This window comes from Myiozetetes cayanensis, unplaced genomic scaffold (assembly GCF_022539395.1).
Source record: "Myiozetetes cayanensis isolate MyiCay16 unplaced genomic scaffold, myiCay2020 scf6-25, whole genome shotgun sequence".
Taxonomy (NCBI): Eukaryota; Metazoa; Chordata; class Aves; order Passeriformes; family Tyrannidae; genus Myiozetetes; species Myiozetetes cayanensis.
The window spans coordinates 61,706,189-61,718,934 of record NW_026087853.1 but is presented as its reverse complement, the minus strand read 5'-3'; the positions used below and the strand labels follow the sequence as shown (position 1 = coordinate 61,718,934).

Sequence of the window (12,746 nt, the reverse complement as noted above, 5' to 3'; positions counted from 1 at the left end):
ACCTTAACATATAAATTATTTAGACACAGTTTTGTCTTTTTGTTATATCTGCCTTCCTCAGGATCTCTTCACTTGTATTTCCAAAATACACTTTTGTCACATTTTGAGTTAAAAAAAAAAAAAAAAAACGGCAAACAGAAAGTGTTTTATTAACACTTTAAGAATGTATTACAAGCCCTTACAGGTAGCAGTTTGACACTGCAGGTCTTTAAAACAATTATTAAACTCACTATACATTTTCAGATCATAACTTGATTTGCCCAGTCAGAAAGTCTAAACAAAAATAAACTGTGAAATCGAGGGAAGAAACTGGTGATAACCATGAGTTTCAAATTACTTTTAAGGGATCTCTCAGGTTTTCTGTCACACCCTGTTTGCTGTTATCATTTGGAATTATCATCCTCCTGTCCTGCATTCCTTGGAAAACAAATACAGCTCTAACCATGAGAAGTCTGAGTAACCCTGACTGTTCATTTCAGCTTTACAGAGGTATTTCACTTAAAGGCTACATGGTATAAAAGAGTGCTTAAATCCTCAGTGTTAAAATTCCTATAAAGTTTTATGCCAAAAAGTTTTAAGCCTTTAGTATAAGGCATCTTACAACTAAGTTTAAAGTTCTGTCTCTAAACAAATGAGGCCTCAACAAAGGCATAAAGTTTTCTGAAAACATCTTCTCACTTTATTCTTCTCCAAGAGCTTTAAAAATACAGTGTGGAGTGAGAAACTTCGATTTTCTAGGATTTTATAGAAAGGACATGTAGAGGTGATGTGAACTACAGTTTAATTTTCACATATCCCTTTAAAAATCCTGACTAATCACTACATTATTTTACAGTCTCATTAACATCAAAAAGGAGGTGGCAACTCTACCTTATTTTTCTGAAATATTTGCTTACTTACCTGAAACACAGTTTGAGAAATGTCCATCTTAAGAGGTCTCCTGAATCATAATTTTCAGCTATTTTGTCAAAGCATGGCCAGTTTAGGTCAAAATTTTGGTGGCAGTGAAAGTCACTGACTTTACAAATACCAACTGATAAAGAGAGGGAATTCTGCATATTTTAAATTGGCCATTACTTCTCATAATGCTGAACTGGAATCTTTACTTATCACCCTTTTCCTTTCCCTTGACATTCAACTACAGCTCACTGGTTGCACTGACATGCAATTTCTGGGAATATGAAGGTTTTATTTATTTTCTAGGTACTGGAGACAGGTCAAAAATGTTTGTTTACCATTTCAACTCAGTTGAGTAACTGAAGATGCACAGGTTTAATTTTAAGTGTATTTCAGAATTTATGATATTTGAGTAGAGGTACAAACCCCTTCTGCTATAGTTACAACTGTTCCACAAATCTAACAGTGCTTTGGATCATAGTTGCCTAAAGGATCACAATCTACTCGATTCAACTCTAGTTTAGCACTAAACTCTTAGTTCTGTTATCTGGACCTAAAATACTTTCTAATTTTTTTTTTTTTAATTTAAAAGATAGGGAAATTAGAAAACACCTGGGTAAGTCTTTTTCCTAAAAGTGCAGTTATCACTACTTCCCAGTGCACACATTTAACATCCTCTATTTCTCTGCTCAGAATTTTGCCATGAAATCAGTTTTAGTGAAACACCCATTAAAGCAAATCTTCTGTTGATACATTTTAGTCTAAATAAAGCCTTTGTTAGACGTTATTTCTCCAGGATACAGGATGATATTTTATGTCAGGGAGAGCAGGAAGCACCAGCAACTTCCCTGCTACTCGACTGGTGGATGTGCCAGTCATTCCAATGGAACATCCCCACGTGGATTGCATGCCACAGTCTCTGAGGATGGAGGGAGCATCTGTCTCTTGGCTCAGGGAAAGAATAATAGTTTCAAAGGATTTGAATGGAGAATTGCTCCATCCTCCAGGTTCTTGGCATTCAACAGCAGAAGAAAGCATGGGTTTATGTCTGAGCAGTCTGACACACTCAGGACTCAAGCCCAGGTCTTCTTTAACCCAGGTGAACCAGCTATTGCTTGTTCTTTAGCTGGTCCCCCTTTGTAGGGTTTGACTCCACTCATTTTATAAAGAAACACAACTCCAGCTCCAGTAGAGAAAACAGAACTTTGTCTACTCCCATCGACCTCAGGTTCTGCAACAATGGAAAGAATCAGCTTTTCTCAGAGCATGAAAGTCAACCCACTTCTGAGTTTTTGATAATTTCCTCTTTTAAGAGGAAGAAAATACATGTATTGCCTGCCAGCCACCCTTAGAATTTGCCTCACAGATCAAATTCTCCAAATGCAACAAATATTTGTGAAAATCTGGCTGGAAAGAGGGGGAAAAATATAAAAGAGTGGTTTAAATCACTTCTCCCACTGGAGGAAAACCCACAGTGAGAGCCCAACAGTTACTTGTTCCTTTTGGCCTGTCAAAACTTCCAACTGCATCACTTCCAGGCACCATATGGTGGCTTTGCTCATCTAGTGATTAGGTCAGAGGACAGCAGCAAAAGGTGCAGTGGGGCAGGAATTAAAGGTCACCCAGAGGAAGCTCAGTTATCACAGTGGAGGTTGAGACTCAGGAATGGAAGGCACTGGTTGCTAGAAACCTAATCATTCTGCTTCTCCCCCAAAAACCAAACATTTGAATCTCCTCTGCTGCTTGCTTCTGGTTATGTGGCTCCTGTTTCTAACTAACCTGGTGTGACACCCTCACAAACTTCTCTTTCTGTCTTCACTTTCTGCATTTCCTCTCCTCCCCTCTGACATTTAAATCCATCCTCTCCTCCAGCATCTGGTGAGAGGAGCTGCAGAGGAAATGCTGCTGTGCAGGGAATGGCACATCCCCCAAATCACAGCCCTTGCTGTCATCTTCTGTACCTATAGTCACACATTTCAGTTTGGACTAGCAATACAGGTAGATCCTAAAAGTCTTTCAGAAAGAGCATTTTAACTTTCAATTTGGGAAAGGCTATTTTTTTTTTCCAACTTTGATCCTGGAAACTGTTGATCTTCCTTTGCTAACACTTAGCATTAAAAATTTAGCAAATATCTACCCCACAAAATGTCAGACAGATTTTAATCATTACTTACCAAACTATAAGTTGCTAAAAGCTAAAATCTTACTGAAGTGGTTTAAGCAAAATTCAATATTAAGGCAACAAACAACTTAAAAATGTACTTAGAACTGAATGAAAACTTTTATCACTCAATGATAGTTTTACATCTTACTGAAATTGTATTAGACTTTTATAGTGCAATTATACTGCAGATTTCAATGGAGAGATACTCCAGTTCAGATACACACACACCCCACACCCTTTTTACCTCCTATTTTAGCAGCTACTTTAAGTATTTGCTGTAGTCACTAACATGGCAGCACACAACAGTAGGGGAGGCAAAGTGCAAAGCTGTTTATTAGCAACTGAAGTAATTTTCATTAGAAATCAAATAACCTTAAATGGAAAACTTCACATTTTACATCTCCACCTGTTCCACAGAGTCTACAATGCCTTAATTTTGCTTAAGCACATATGCAATTTTTCAAATTGTATTAAATTATGCTCTTCAAGTTAATGAGGCACAAGGTATTAAAACTAAGCTACCCTTTCTGCCTTTCTGCCTTACATCAAGAGCAGTTCAGTGTTATCAGACTATCATAGTTAATTAATTAATTAATTCAGAACAGACAATAGGCAGGTCCAACAAGATAACTTTACACATAACATGCACACAAAATATTTTTCACGCTTTGTTTCTACAATTTGGCTGGTGCTGAGTGTTCTCTGTGCCTAAAAGAACCAAGAATATCATATATGCAGAGATTTTAAATCACTAAATTCTCAATGAGCATTCATGTGTAACCACATCCCCACATTACATGGTTCTAAATATCTATTTCTTTACAACTATAAGCCTACTCAGATATTTTTGCTACCATCTTGTAGGCAAAAACTGAGCTATGGATATAAGCAAAAAAAGTTAAAATACTGCTGCTTTTATTTCTTTCCACCAGAGGAAACCTAGAATTATGTTTAATATACATGCCTGCAGGTAAGAACAACTGCAAAGTCACTTTCAACTTCTTATCAATATGGTAATCACAGAATAAAGTGAGCTTTCAATTAGGCTTTCTTACATGTACCTCCCAGGCTACACCATCCAACTTCCCTCTTCTTCACCCAGAAAAACAGAGCAAAAACCACAAGGCAAATCAATTTGGTCCTGTCATTAACTTTGTGGCAACAAGGCTTTGGAAAGGGTTATTTGTCATTACATCCTCTCCTGTGAGCTCCTTAATACTGCTGGAGCCACAGGATGGCAAGGAAAGGCACCAAGAAAACTTCTGCCATGGAGTGAGCAGGACCATTAAAGTGGTGAGAGAGAATCCCACACGTGAAAGTCAAAACCAGTGGGAAGAGAAGACACAGACTGGGCAGAAAACCCTGGATTTATGTGCATGTTTCATGACTGCATTGAAGCTGGCACTCAGTTCTGCTACTGACTTTTGCTATGCCCTGCTCTGGTGGGGGTGGGAGGGAGATGATGCAATTAATGCAGTAGGAAAAGTTTCCACTGTCATGTTCTAAAGTTTCCAAATTCATGGAGGCAACTGGATCATGTCTTCCACCAAATCAGGTTTGTCATTTTTACCACGTACCAAAATGGTTCATATTATTTATGTCTGTTATCGCTGTATTATCAGTTACATCACATTTAAAAAGGTGCTAACATTTCACAACTGAAATTAAAAAAAATTAATCACACATATTTTAATTTGATAATTTAATTTTGCCTCCTCTGATTTTCCTGACTGAACAATTCACTGGCCTATCTTGAGAGAATTAATCAATTCCCTCACTTCAGTTAAAAAGTAGATTAAAAAATTATCATTTCTAAAGGTTTATCTTATTTTTATTTTTTTTTAAAATATAGACTTGGTAAAAAATTTCAACATCTGCTCTATGCCTTAGCAACATTTCTGTTATTAAACTGGAATCCAGCGTTGTTGAAGTAACTGATTTAAGGCCTACAAATAATTTTCTTTGAATTAACAGTAGTCATGAACTTTAAATAGACTTGAAGGGTATTTATAATGCTTTGGAAGCCTTTCCCAGGGAAAGAAGGAATCTTTGCCCATCCCACTTGCCATCTCAGCCTCCAGAGCTGCAGCCTGCCACAAATATTTAGGGAATGTGTATTTACTGTTTGTCCAACAAGAGCTCCTGTTGGCACAACAAACTTTACCTTCTCTCACATGTTGTCTTTGCAACAAACCCTATCTCTCCCTTCAGCATTTGTCCATCTGCATCAGACCAAAGGAGAATGAACGTGATCATTTCCTACAAGATTTAATAAAATAGTAAAGAAATCCATGTAAATAGAAGCAGTAACAGCAGCAAGAGACGTCACTTTTGCATATCAGAATTAATGTCTATAACAGCACTTAAAGCAGATAATAAATTGGACCTGGGAGTTTCAAATATTATATTTGTGTGATATTTAATGACTATTTGCACTGGTAAGCAAGTCTCACTGCCTTTCTCCCTATTAGTAAGTATCCTCCCCATTTTCCTGAAGTTAATGTATGGTTAACTGATCTCTTATGCAAAGCTGGAATAGGATTTAATGAACCTCCATTACTCAAGCTGCACATTTTCTTAAAGATGAAAAATGCCATGTACAATGTATTTTCCTGAATGTGAATAAGCCCATTAACACAGACTTCTGAACAGAGTGTTTCTACTCAGCAATTTTTTGCCCTTTGGGAGGGAGAAGTTAAAAAAGAAAGGGGCAGGCACTTCCCCTCACTCCCCCACATCATCTCCAGAAAGGAACTGGATCAGCTTTGTTAATACTTGGGATTCAGAGCTGTTCTTAGCACACAGGCAACAATTGCCTTCTGACAAATGTTTATTAAACCTTAGTTACTGTATTTTTCCCCTACTTTGATGGGAAATGATACCAGAGAAAGTCACCAAAGCAGTACAAATACCAAGAATTGCTGTTAGTCTGACACCTTGTTTGCCTCTTTTAGTAATACCCCTCCTGAAGAAGCCCATGTGAGGTATTAAATCTCTACATACTCACAAGACATACTAATCTCCAGCCAGATTCTTAAATGCAAATTCTTTTTCCTCAGCAGCAATACGTAAGCACCAGGAAAATTACCATTTAGATGCACAAGAAGCTGATTTGAAGCCTCAGTCAAGTATCTGACACAATTTTGAGTGCTATTGTAGTTTTAGGACAGAGTCCTCAAATTCTCTTTTTTGTGTGTGTAAGAAAAAAGTATCAGAGCAGCATTCACTTTGTAAAGAATGCAAAAGGAAGTTAAAATTTCACCACAGTGTAAGTTCTCTGTAAATACATAATTACAAGGAGTTGTTAAATCTGCTTCAGAGGAACAAGCATTTTTGTTTCAGTAATTAATTAGTTTTGGAAACTTAGACACCCAAACCCATTTTTGTATTTTTTTTCTAGTGTTACTTGATAAACATTCTAGATTACCACACTTTTCTCTGCTTAAAAGTGTGGTAATCAAGTCTACCTTTCCGCTGTATTTCTTGGAATTTCCCATTAATTCTACTCTCTCCTACCTTTCCCTCTCAATTTCCACTTTTACTGCTCAAAATGGATCCACTGATGAGTTTCCATCAAAGACTTGCTTTACTCACAATGTGGCAGGAGAACTCTATTGCTTTCCCTCTCACTGCTCAGACAATTAAAAGATATCAATGCCAGAATCAGGAACCATTGCAGACATATTTAATAAATAATTTATCAATAATAAGGCTGTACAAAACCTCATTTTTTTTCTGATAAACTTTCCTTCTCCGCTGTAGTCTTGAATCAAGTAATGTGAATTGTCTGAGAGCTTTACTGTTGCACTACATAAACCTTAAGAAAAAATAAAAATAAACCACTTTTCCCCCAAACATCTCACACACTTACTGTGACTTCCCAAAAGCAGAGCGTGATCCATTCATCCCCAACAGTTTACAGGTTAAAAATACTTGAGCACTACTGAAATGAGGTTCAAGCCCTTGGTTTGAATTTGGCTTTTGGCCTCCTGCTTTCAAAACAACCTCTGTAACCACATTTCAGATGACATTATTCTCTCCCACGAATGGACCTGAATTTTCTTGGTAAAAGGACAACAAAAAATCCAAATGCTCTAGAATCAATAGCTCCCTCCCTCCAAAAAGAAAAAGACAGGAAGGTTTTGATGGAACTGACATTTTGTAATGTTGTTAGAAAGCAGCAGGAGGTTTCCAAGTGGGATTGTTTGGTATCTCTGAGGCAACACACGGCGGCCACAGCTTCTGCTTGGACAGAAACCACCCTGTCCATTAACACTGAAACACAGAGACAAGGCTGGGAATTTTACAGAATAATGATCCCTCAAAGGATCTTGCAAAAAGTGAACTCTGCTGTTATTTATTTCACAGTACAGGCTGCCAACTCTTGACACCTTTACCATTATTAGACTCTCCAGTCAATCACTTGTCCAACAGTGCAAAGCTTTGGGAACTCCCCATCGCCCCATCTCACCAAACCTTCCCTCTCCAGCCAACATTGCAACACTCAATCAAATCACAGCTCAAGGGATGACAAATTGATGTGTTTTTCAAATGTTTTTTAGGACATCTTGGGTATTCAAACTATTTCAGCAAGCAAGAACTCCTTCCTCCCTCCCCAGATTGTTTAACTGACATAAAAACTACACATGATCCTTAGAACAAGAGCTAAGATCACCTAATAAACCTTCTCCTTTTCTTTGAATATTGTGCCACCATTGCTTTGCACATTTCAGAATTCCTGAAAAAAAAACCCCAAGCTGTAATTGGACAGTCAGGAGAAAACCCTAAGGATTCCAGTACGCCACCAAAACTTTCCCAAGAAGACACCAACAGCTAACTGAGGTCGTGTGTTTTAAAAATCATGCTATCTACAAGGATGTCCTGGATGTCCAAGGTATATGTACATGGGAGAAGAACCTGCTTAAAAATTATGAATTCTCAGCAGAAACCGCAAATTAATTACCCAATTTTGAAATGCCTCATTTCTAGCAGTTTCAGGTCCACTTAGGTTGTAAAGATATGTTCAGAACAACAAATGACAACATTTTATTTTGGTTTCCTTGTCAGCCAGAACAGACAAAAGGTTTGATCTTGTGAAGAATCCAACAACTTAAATGGTCCTTGACTGTAGAAGCAGCTGGCATTGCTTCTGTGAAAGGCTGATCTCTCTCACCACTCGTGAAACAAAACAGTGACACATTAATTCCCTCCTATTATTGCAGACCCATCCCATATGAACAAAGTAAGCTGTTACAAAAACCAATTTTGATGTTGAATGATATCCTAAAAAGCTCTGTTTAATAACCTGCTTCCCTCTCTCCCTCCAAAATCTAAACCAAAAGTAACAATTAAATAAAACCCAGGAAGATTTTGTAAACATTGTGACCAAAAGGAAAAATTTTTACCTTGAAGCATCAAAGCTGTCATAGGATCCAACTGTGTAGTGTCTAAACAGCTTCTTTGTTCTATCTGTTCGTGTTTCTGCACAAAGAAAAGAGAATGAGAATACTCCAGTATTTCTTAATCAAGTGCTGAAGCATTTGTTTATATTCCCTTGCAGTGAATTAATGTGGTTTCAAGGCATTTTGAAAAAAATTTTTACTTTAGAGATGTTCTTTTATCATATTACACACCCCAAGTGAATAAGGAGAACTTCTTGTAGGTCATGTATCCTGTCATTCAAAAGTTTTAAAGTTCCACTCATATTCTCAGAGGCAAAACATTTTAGGACCTATATTTGGTTCTTTTATAGTTTGGGCTAAGAGGCAAAATATAAGAAGAAAGGGCAGGGCAGGGCAAGGGAAAGGGGAAGGGAAAGGGTAGGGAAATGGAAGGGAAAAGAAACAAGAAAAAATTTTGGAAAATTTGGAAAAGTAGCCAAAATATGAAAATCATTATTTTTTTGCCTAAGTACAGGTTGGTCCTCCAATGCAATTACATTAAGTTTGGCTAAGAGACATCAAAAATCACATGGAAAAGTCACTGATTTAGCTTGTGACCCTGAAATTCTCATCTGCACAGCTGAGGAACTTTCCATGGAAGGACAGCCTGAGTCCATCCAAACAGATTTTATTAGCTCTCCAAGGCAGACAGAGCCCTCAAGCTGCACCGTCCCTGTGTCACAGCTTTTAAGGATGTTACAAATTACTGTGAGAGGCAGTGCTGTCAGATGGCCAAGTTTGCAGAGGGAAAAAGTACATCAAGGCAGGATGACAGGCTTCAAACACAGACAAGGAGCATTTTGCAGAAGCAAGAAACGAGAGGCAGATTTGGGGTGGACAAAATGCATTTTTTTTTGCTTTAACAAGTGCAGCTGACATAACTGGATCATGCCCCCAGAAGGACTTAAATACAATATATACATAATGCAGAGAAATTAGGGCTGAAAAAGTTGCAACTGCCTAAAAGTGTAAGCAAGTTATTTCTTCACAACAGTACAAGTAAAGAAGTCCTATGAAAAAGCAGAAATATTTACATTTATATGAATTTCATGGAGACCAGCCAGCCTCTTTCCTACAGGGTGGCCAAAGAAGGAGAAAATTCCTATTACAGTATGAATCCTACCTGATAGTTTTGTACAGGCCTACTTTGTCCCTTTCTCACTCACCTACAACCTGTAATTTCTGCCAAAGAGGCCTTTTCTTTACCTGAAGTTCCAGCTCCTACTGCCCTTATTCCCCATCTTTCTGGGACACCCAAAATTCACTCCAGGATTCCCCAGGCACCTCTCTAGATGCAACCAAAGCTCAGTCAGCCTGGAGCTGCAGGGCTGGAGGACACCACCCTGCTTTTCATGGAATAAGAGCTGTAAGTGCATCAGCAGCAATGGCACCCAGGGCTCAGGACAGATGCTCACAGAGATTTGACTTTGAAGCATCTGACTGTACAACTGTAACTCCTAATGTGCTGTCAGGGGTTCAGGAAATCTTACAGGTCATGCCTCTGTTGCTAAGTTTACAGGTTTAGGTTCAAAATCCAATGCCCTGCAGTGACATGGAATAAAGTGATCTGAAGGAACTGCAGTCTATCGAACAACATTCTTTCTCATATTATTCTAAAAATCAGATTAATAGCAAGAGACATAATCAGAAGAAATACAGAAAAATATAAACCTGGATTCCACTTCAAGTGTTTCCTGGTTTGTTTTCAGAAGTACCTTATAGATGATTAAAAGAAATAAAGTATTATGAATATTTTGTAAATCTTCAAGCCACTGCTTGAGCTTTAAGGAGCCAGATGTTTCCCTTGCAGAAACTGGTTTCTATAGCACGATATTGCACTGCTATTAAGGAATACAAAGTGGGTGGGAGGAGCAGAAAGATAGCTTTGTTCAGCTCCTCAGTATTGCAGAGCCAGCATCCTTCAGCTGCAGCTTGTATCTGCTTCCCATTTCCCACCCTTTTACCTTCCCCCACTTCCTTGTGTGCAATCATGTTAACTGGGATCATCTGGGAAACCATCAGCCTTCCAAAGCCCTGCACTGCAGGCTAAGTGCTGTGTTTGCCAGGTTGCTGTATGAGCTCTTTACTTACCCTCTTTTCCTAACCTCTGACTCAGATTCCAGGCTGTCCTCTTACACAGCATAGGTACAGACAGCCAAAAGCTGGGGGAAGGACCTGGAATCTGCCATCATAAGGAACAAGAAAAACTAGAAGAGAAAAACTAGAAAGATTCCAGTCTCTAACTTGACAAAAGAACACTAAAAACCTACAGGCAACTGCCTAATAACTGCTTTTCTGATTTCAAGACGTATGTAGCATAAAAACACTATTTAGGTATATAAGCATCAAAGGGTTGGTACCAGGTTTCACTGGACTTTTTGCCATTTTTATGTCCCAGGTTTTCTGAAGGCCAGCACTCTGAGAGCTTTACACCAAATTAGGACCATCCAAGACTAATAACCTTACCATCCCCTGAGAAGTCTTTACCTGCAGAATCCTTTGAGGATTTCTTTTTAAACTTGGTTAAGACCAGCAAGAAGATATGAACAGGAAGATGTAGAAAACCATTATTAGGCAGTGTCTGTATTACTGCATTCCTACTGAGAAGAACAGCTGTCACCACAGATGAAAAGCTGTTGCATCAAATCAGACCAGTTCAAAAGTTTTTCTAGAATGGAGGACACAATACCAGGGCTTGCAAAAATGGTGCAGTTTGCTCTACACTGACAGAAAGTATTAGTGGATTGTTTGTAATTATTATTAGTGTATTCTTTGAAATTTCTAGATTTCTTGAGAAGTCGGTATTTTACCAGAGTTAACACCATTGATTTTTCCCTAATATCTACATTTGGTTAGAAAACTTTGTCTCTACAAGCCTTCAGTCATCTCTAGGTTTCAGCAATAGGATATACCTGTGCAAGCAGTGTCAGGGTAAAAGTTATAGCCAAAAACCCTGTTCTCACAGTACTCCAATGCTGGATACAGAGTAAAACCTATGTATGTGAAATGCTCCTCAATTTCTCCTAAAAGAAGAATGCAAAACAAATAAAAACAAAAAAAACCAACCAAAAAACCCCAAAACAAAATCATGGGGGAAGACCCCAAACAAGCAAACCAAAACCAACCCCAAGATGACACCTAACAAAACAAGGTAAGAGGTTTTATTCTCATCAGTTAATATGCCATTCAGGAGCAATGCAAGTCCTGATATGATGAAAGCCATAGAAGAGTCTGCAAGGAACAAAATAACACGGCAATTTTTTCCTGGTCTGTTTTCCACTGAAGCCAATGGAGCTGCAGCAGAAATAAGCTGTGGGCACTGTGCAACAGTGGCAACACAAATAATAAAAATCCAGCTGTTCTTTATTAGTGTCATTTGTTGGTGCAGACACTTCAGCAAGCAACAGGCTCAAACCCTGCCCTTGCAGAACGTAATTTATAGGGTTCAAAGAAATGTGAACATCGAGAAAGTGTAGGAGGAAAACATTTCCTCCTTTTCCACCTTAGAAGAGGTGAGGGCTTTCTTTGACCTACAAATACATGTAGGACTTCCTGCAGCGTCACTGTGTTAGTCTCAAAACTGACCACAGGACTCCAACAGCACCTGCAGACATCAAAAGCTGCAAAAATCACTGACATGGAAAGCAAGAAATAAAATTTGGACTCTAATCCACACAGACAGACAAGGCCACTCTTGCTCTATTTCTTCAGTGATTAACACATAACTACAGCCTGATTACCACACTGACTCTGCTGTTTGTAGTAGATTGCTTACATATTTGATATTGTTTGGAAAATTAAAAAACTAAGAGGGGAAAATCCCAAAGCAACTGTCTTCATTCCTTTTCCTCTCCCTGCTGCTCCTCACAGGGCATTTTGGTGCTGTGTTTCCAAGGAAACTGCACAGGGATGCTCTGCCAGTGGGGATGTTGTCAGAGGCTTGCCAGCACTTCAGGAAGGGTTTAGAGTGATCCATAGGATGAACAAAGGAACTAAAAGAGTAACAGTATAATTTAGAGTGTGATACTGGAGAGAAAACAGAGAGCAGCAAGTCCCCTCCAAATATCCCTGATGGGGAAAGTCAGGTTGTACTGCTGCCCTGAGCCGGGTGTTGCCCTTATTATGCTGGCAGAATTTAAGAAGTGGTTTCAGACTGTTCTAAGCCACTTTCCAGCAAGAAACAAAAAGGTCTGTACACTAGGAAATGCTTCTGAAACCCTAAACATAGTGAAAAAAATAAATTC

General features: G+C 38.5%; 1 protein-coding gene across 1 annotated transcript in view; it reads right to left on the bottom strand.

The window, feature by feature from the left end:
- SHANK2 (SH3 and multiple ankyrin repeat domains 2) overlaps window positions 1-12,746 on the bottom strand; it is a 297,119-nt gene that overhangs the window by 127,436 nt on the left and 156,937 nt on the right. The window contains 1 exon segment of the mRNA XM_050334887.1: window positions 8,467-8,542. Coding sequence (XP_050190844.1) covers window positions 8,467-8,542 — 76 coding nt within the window.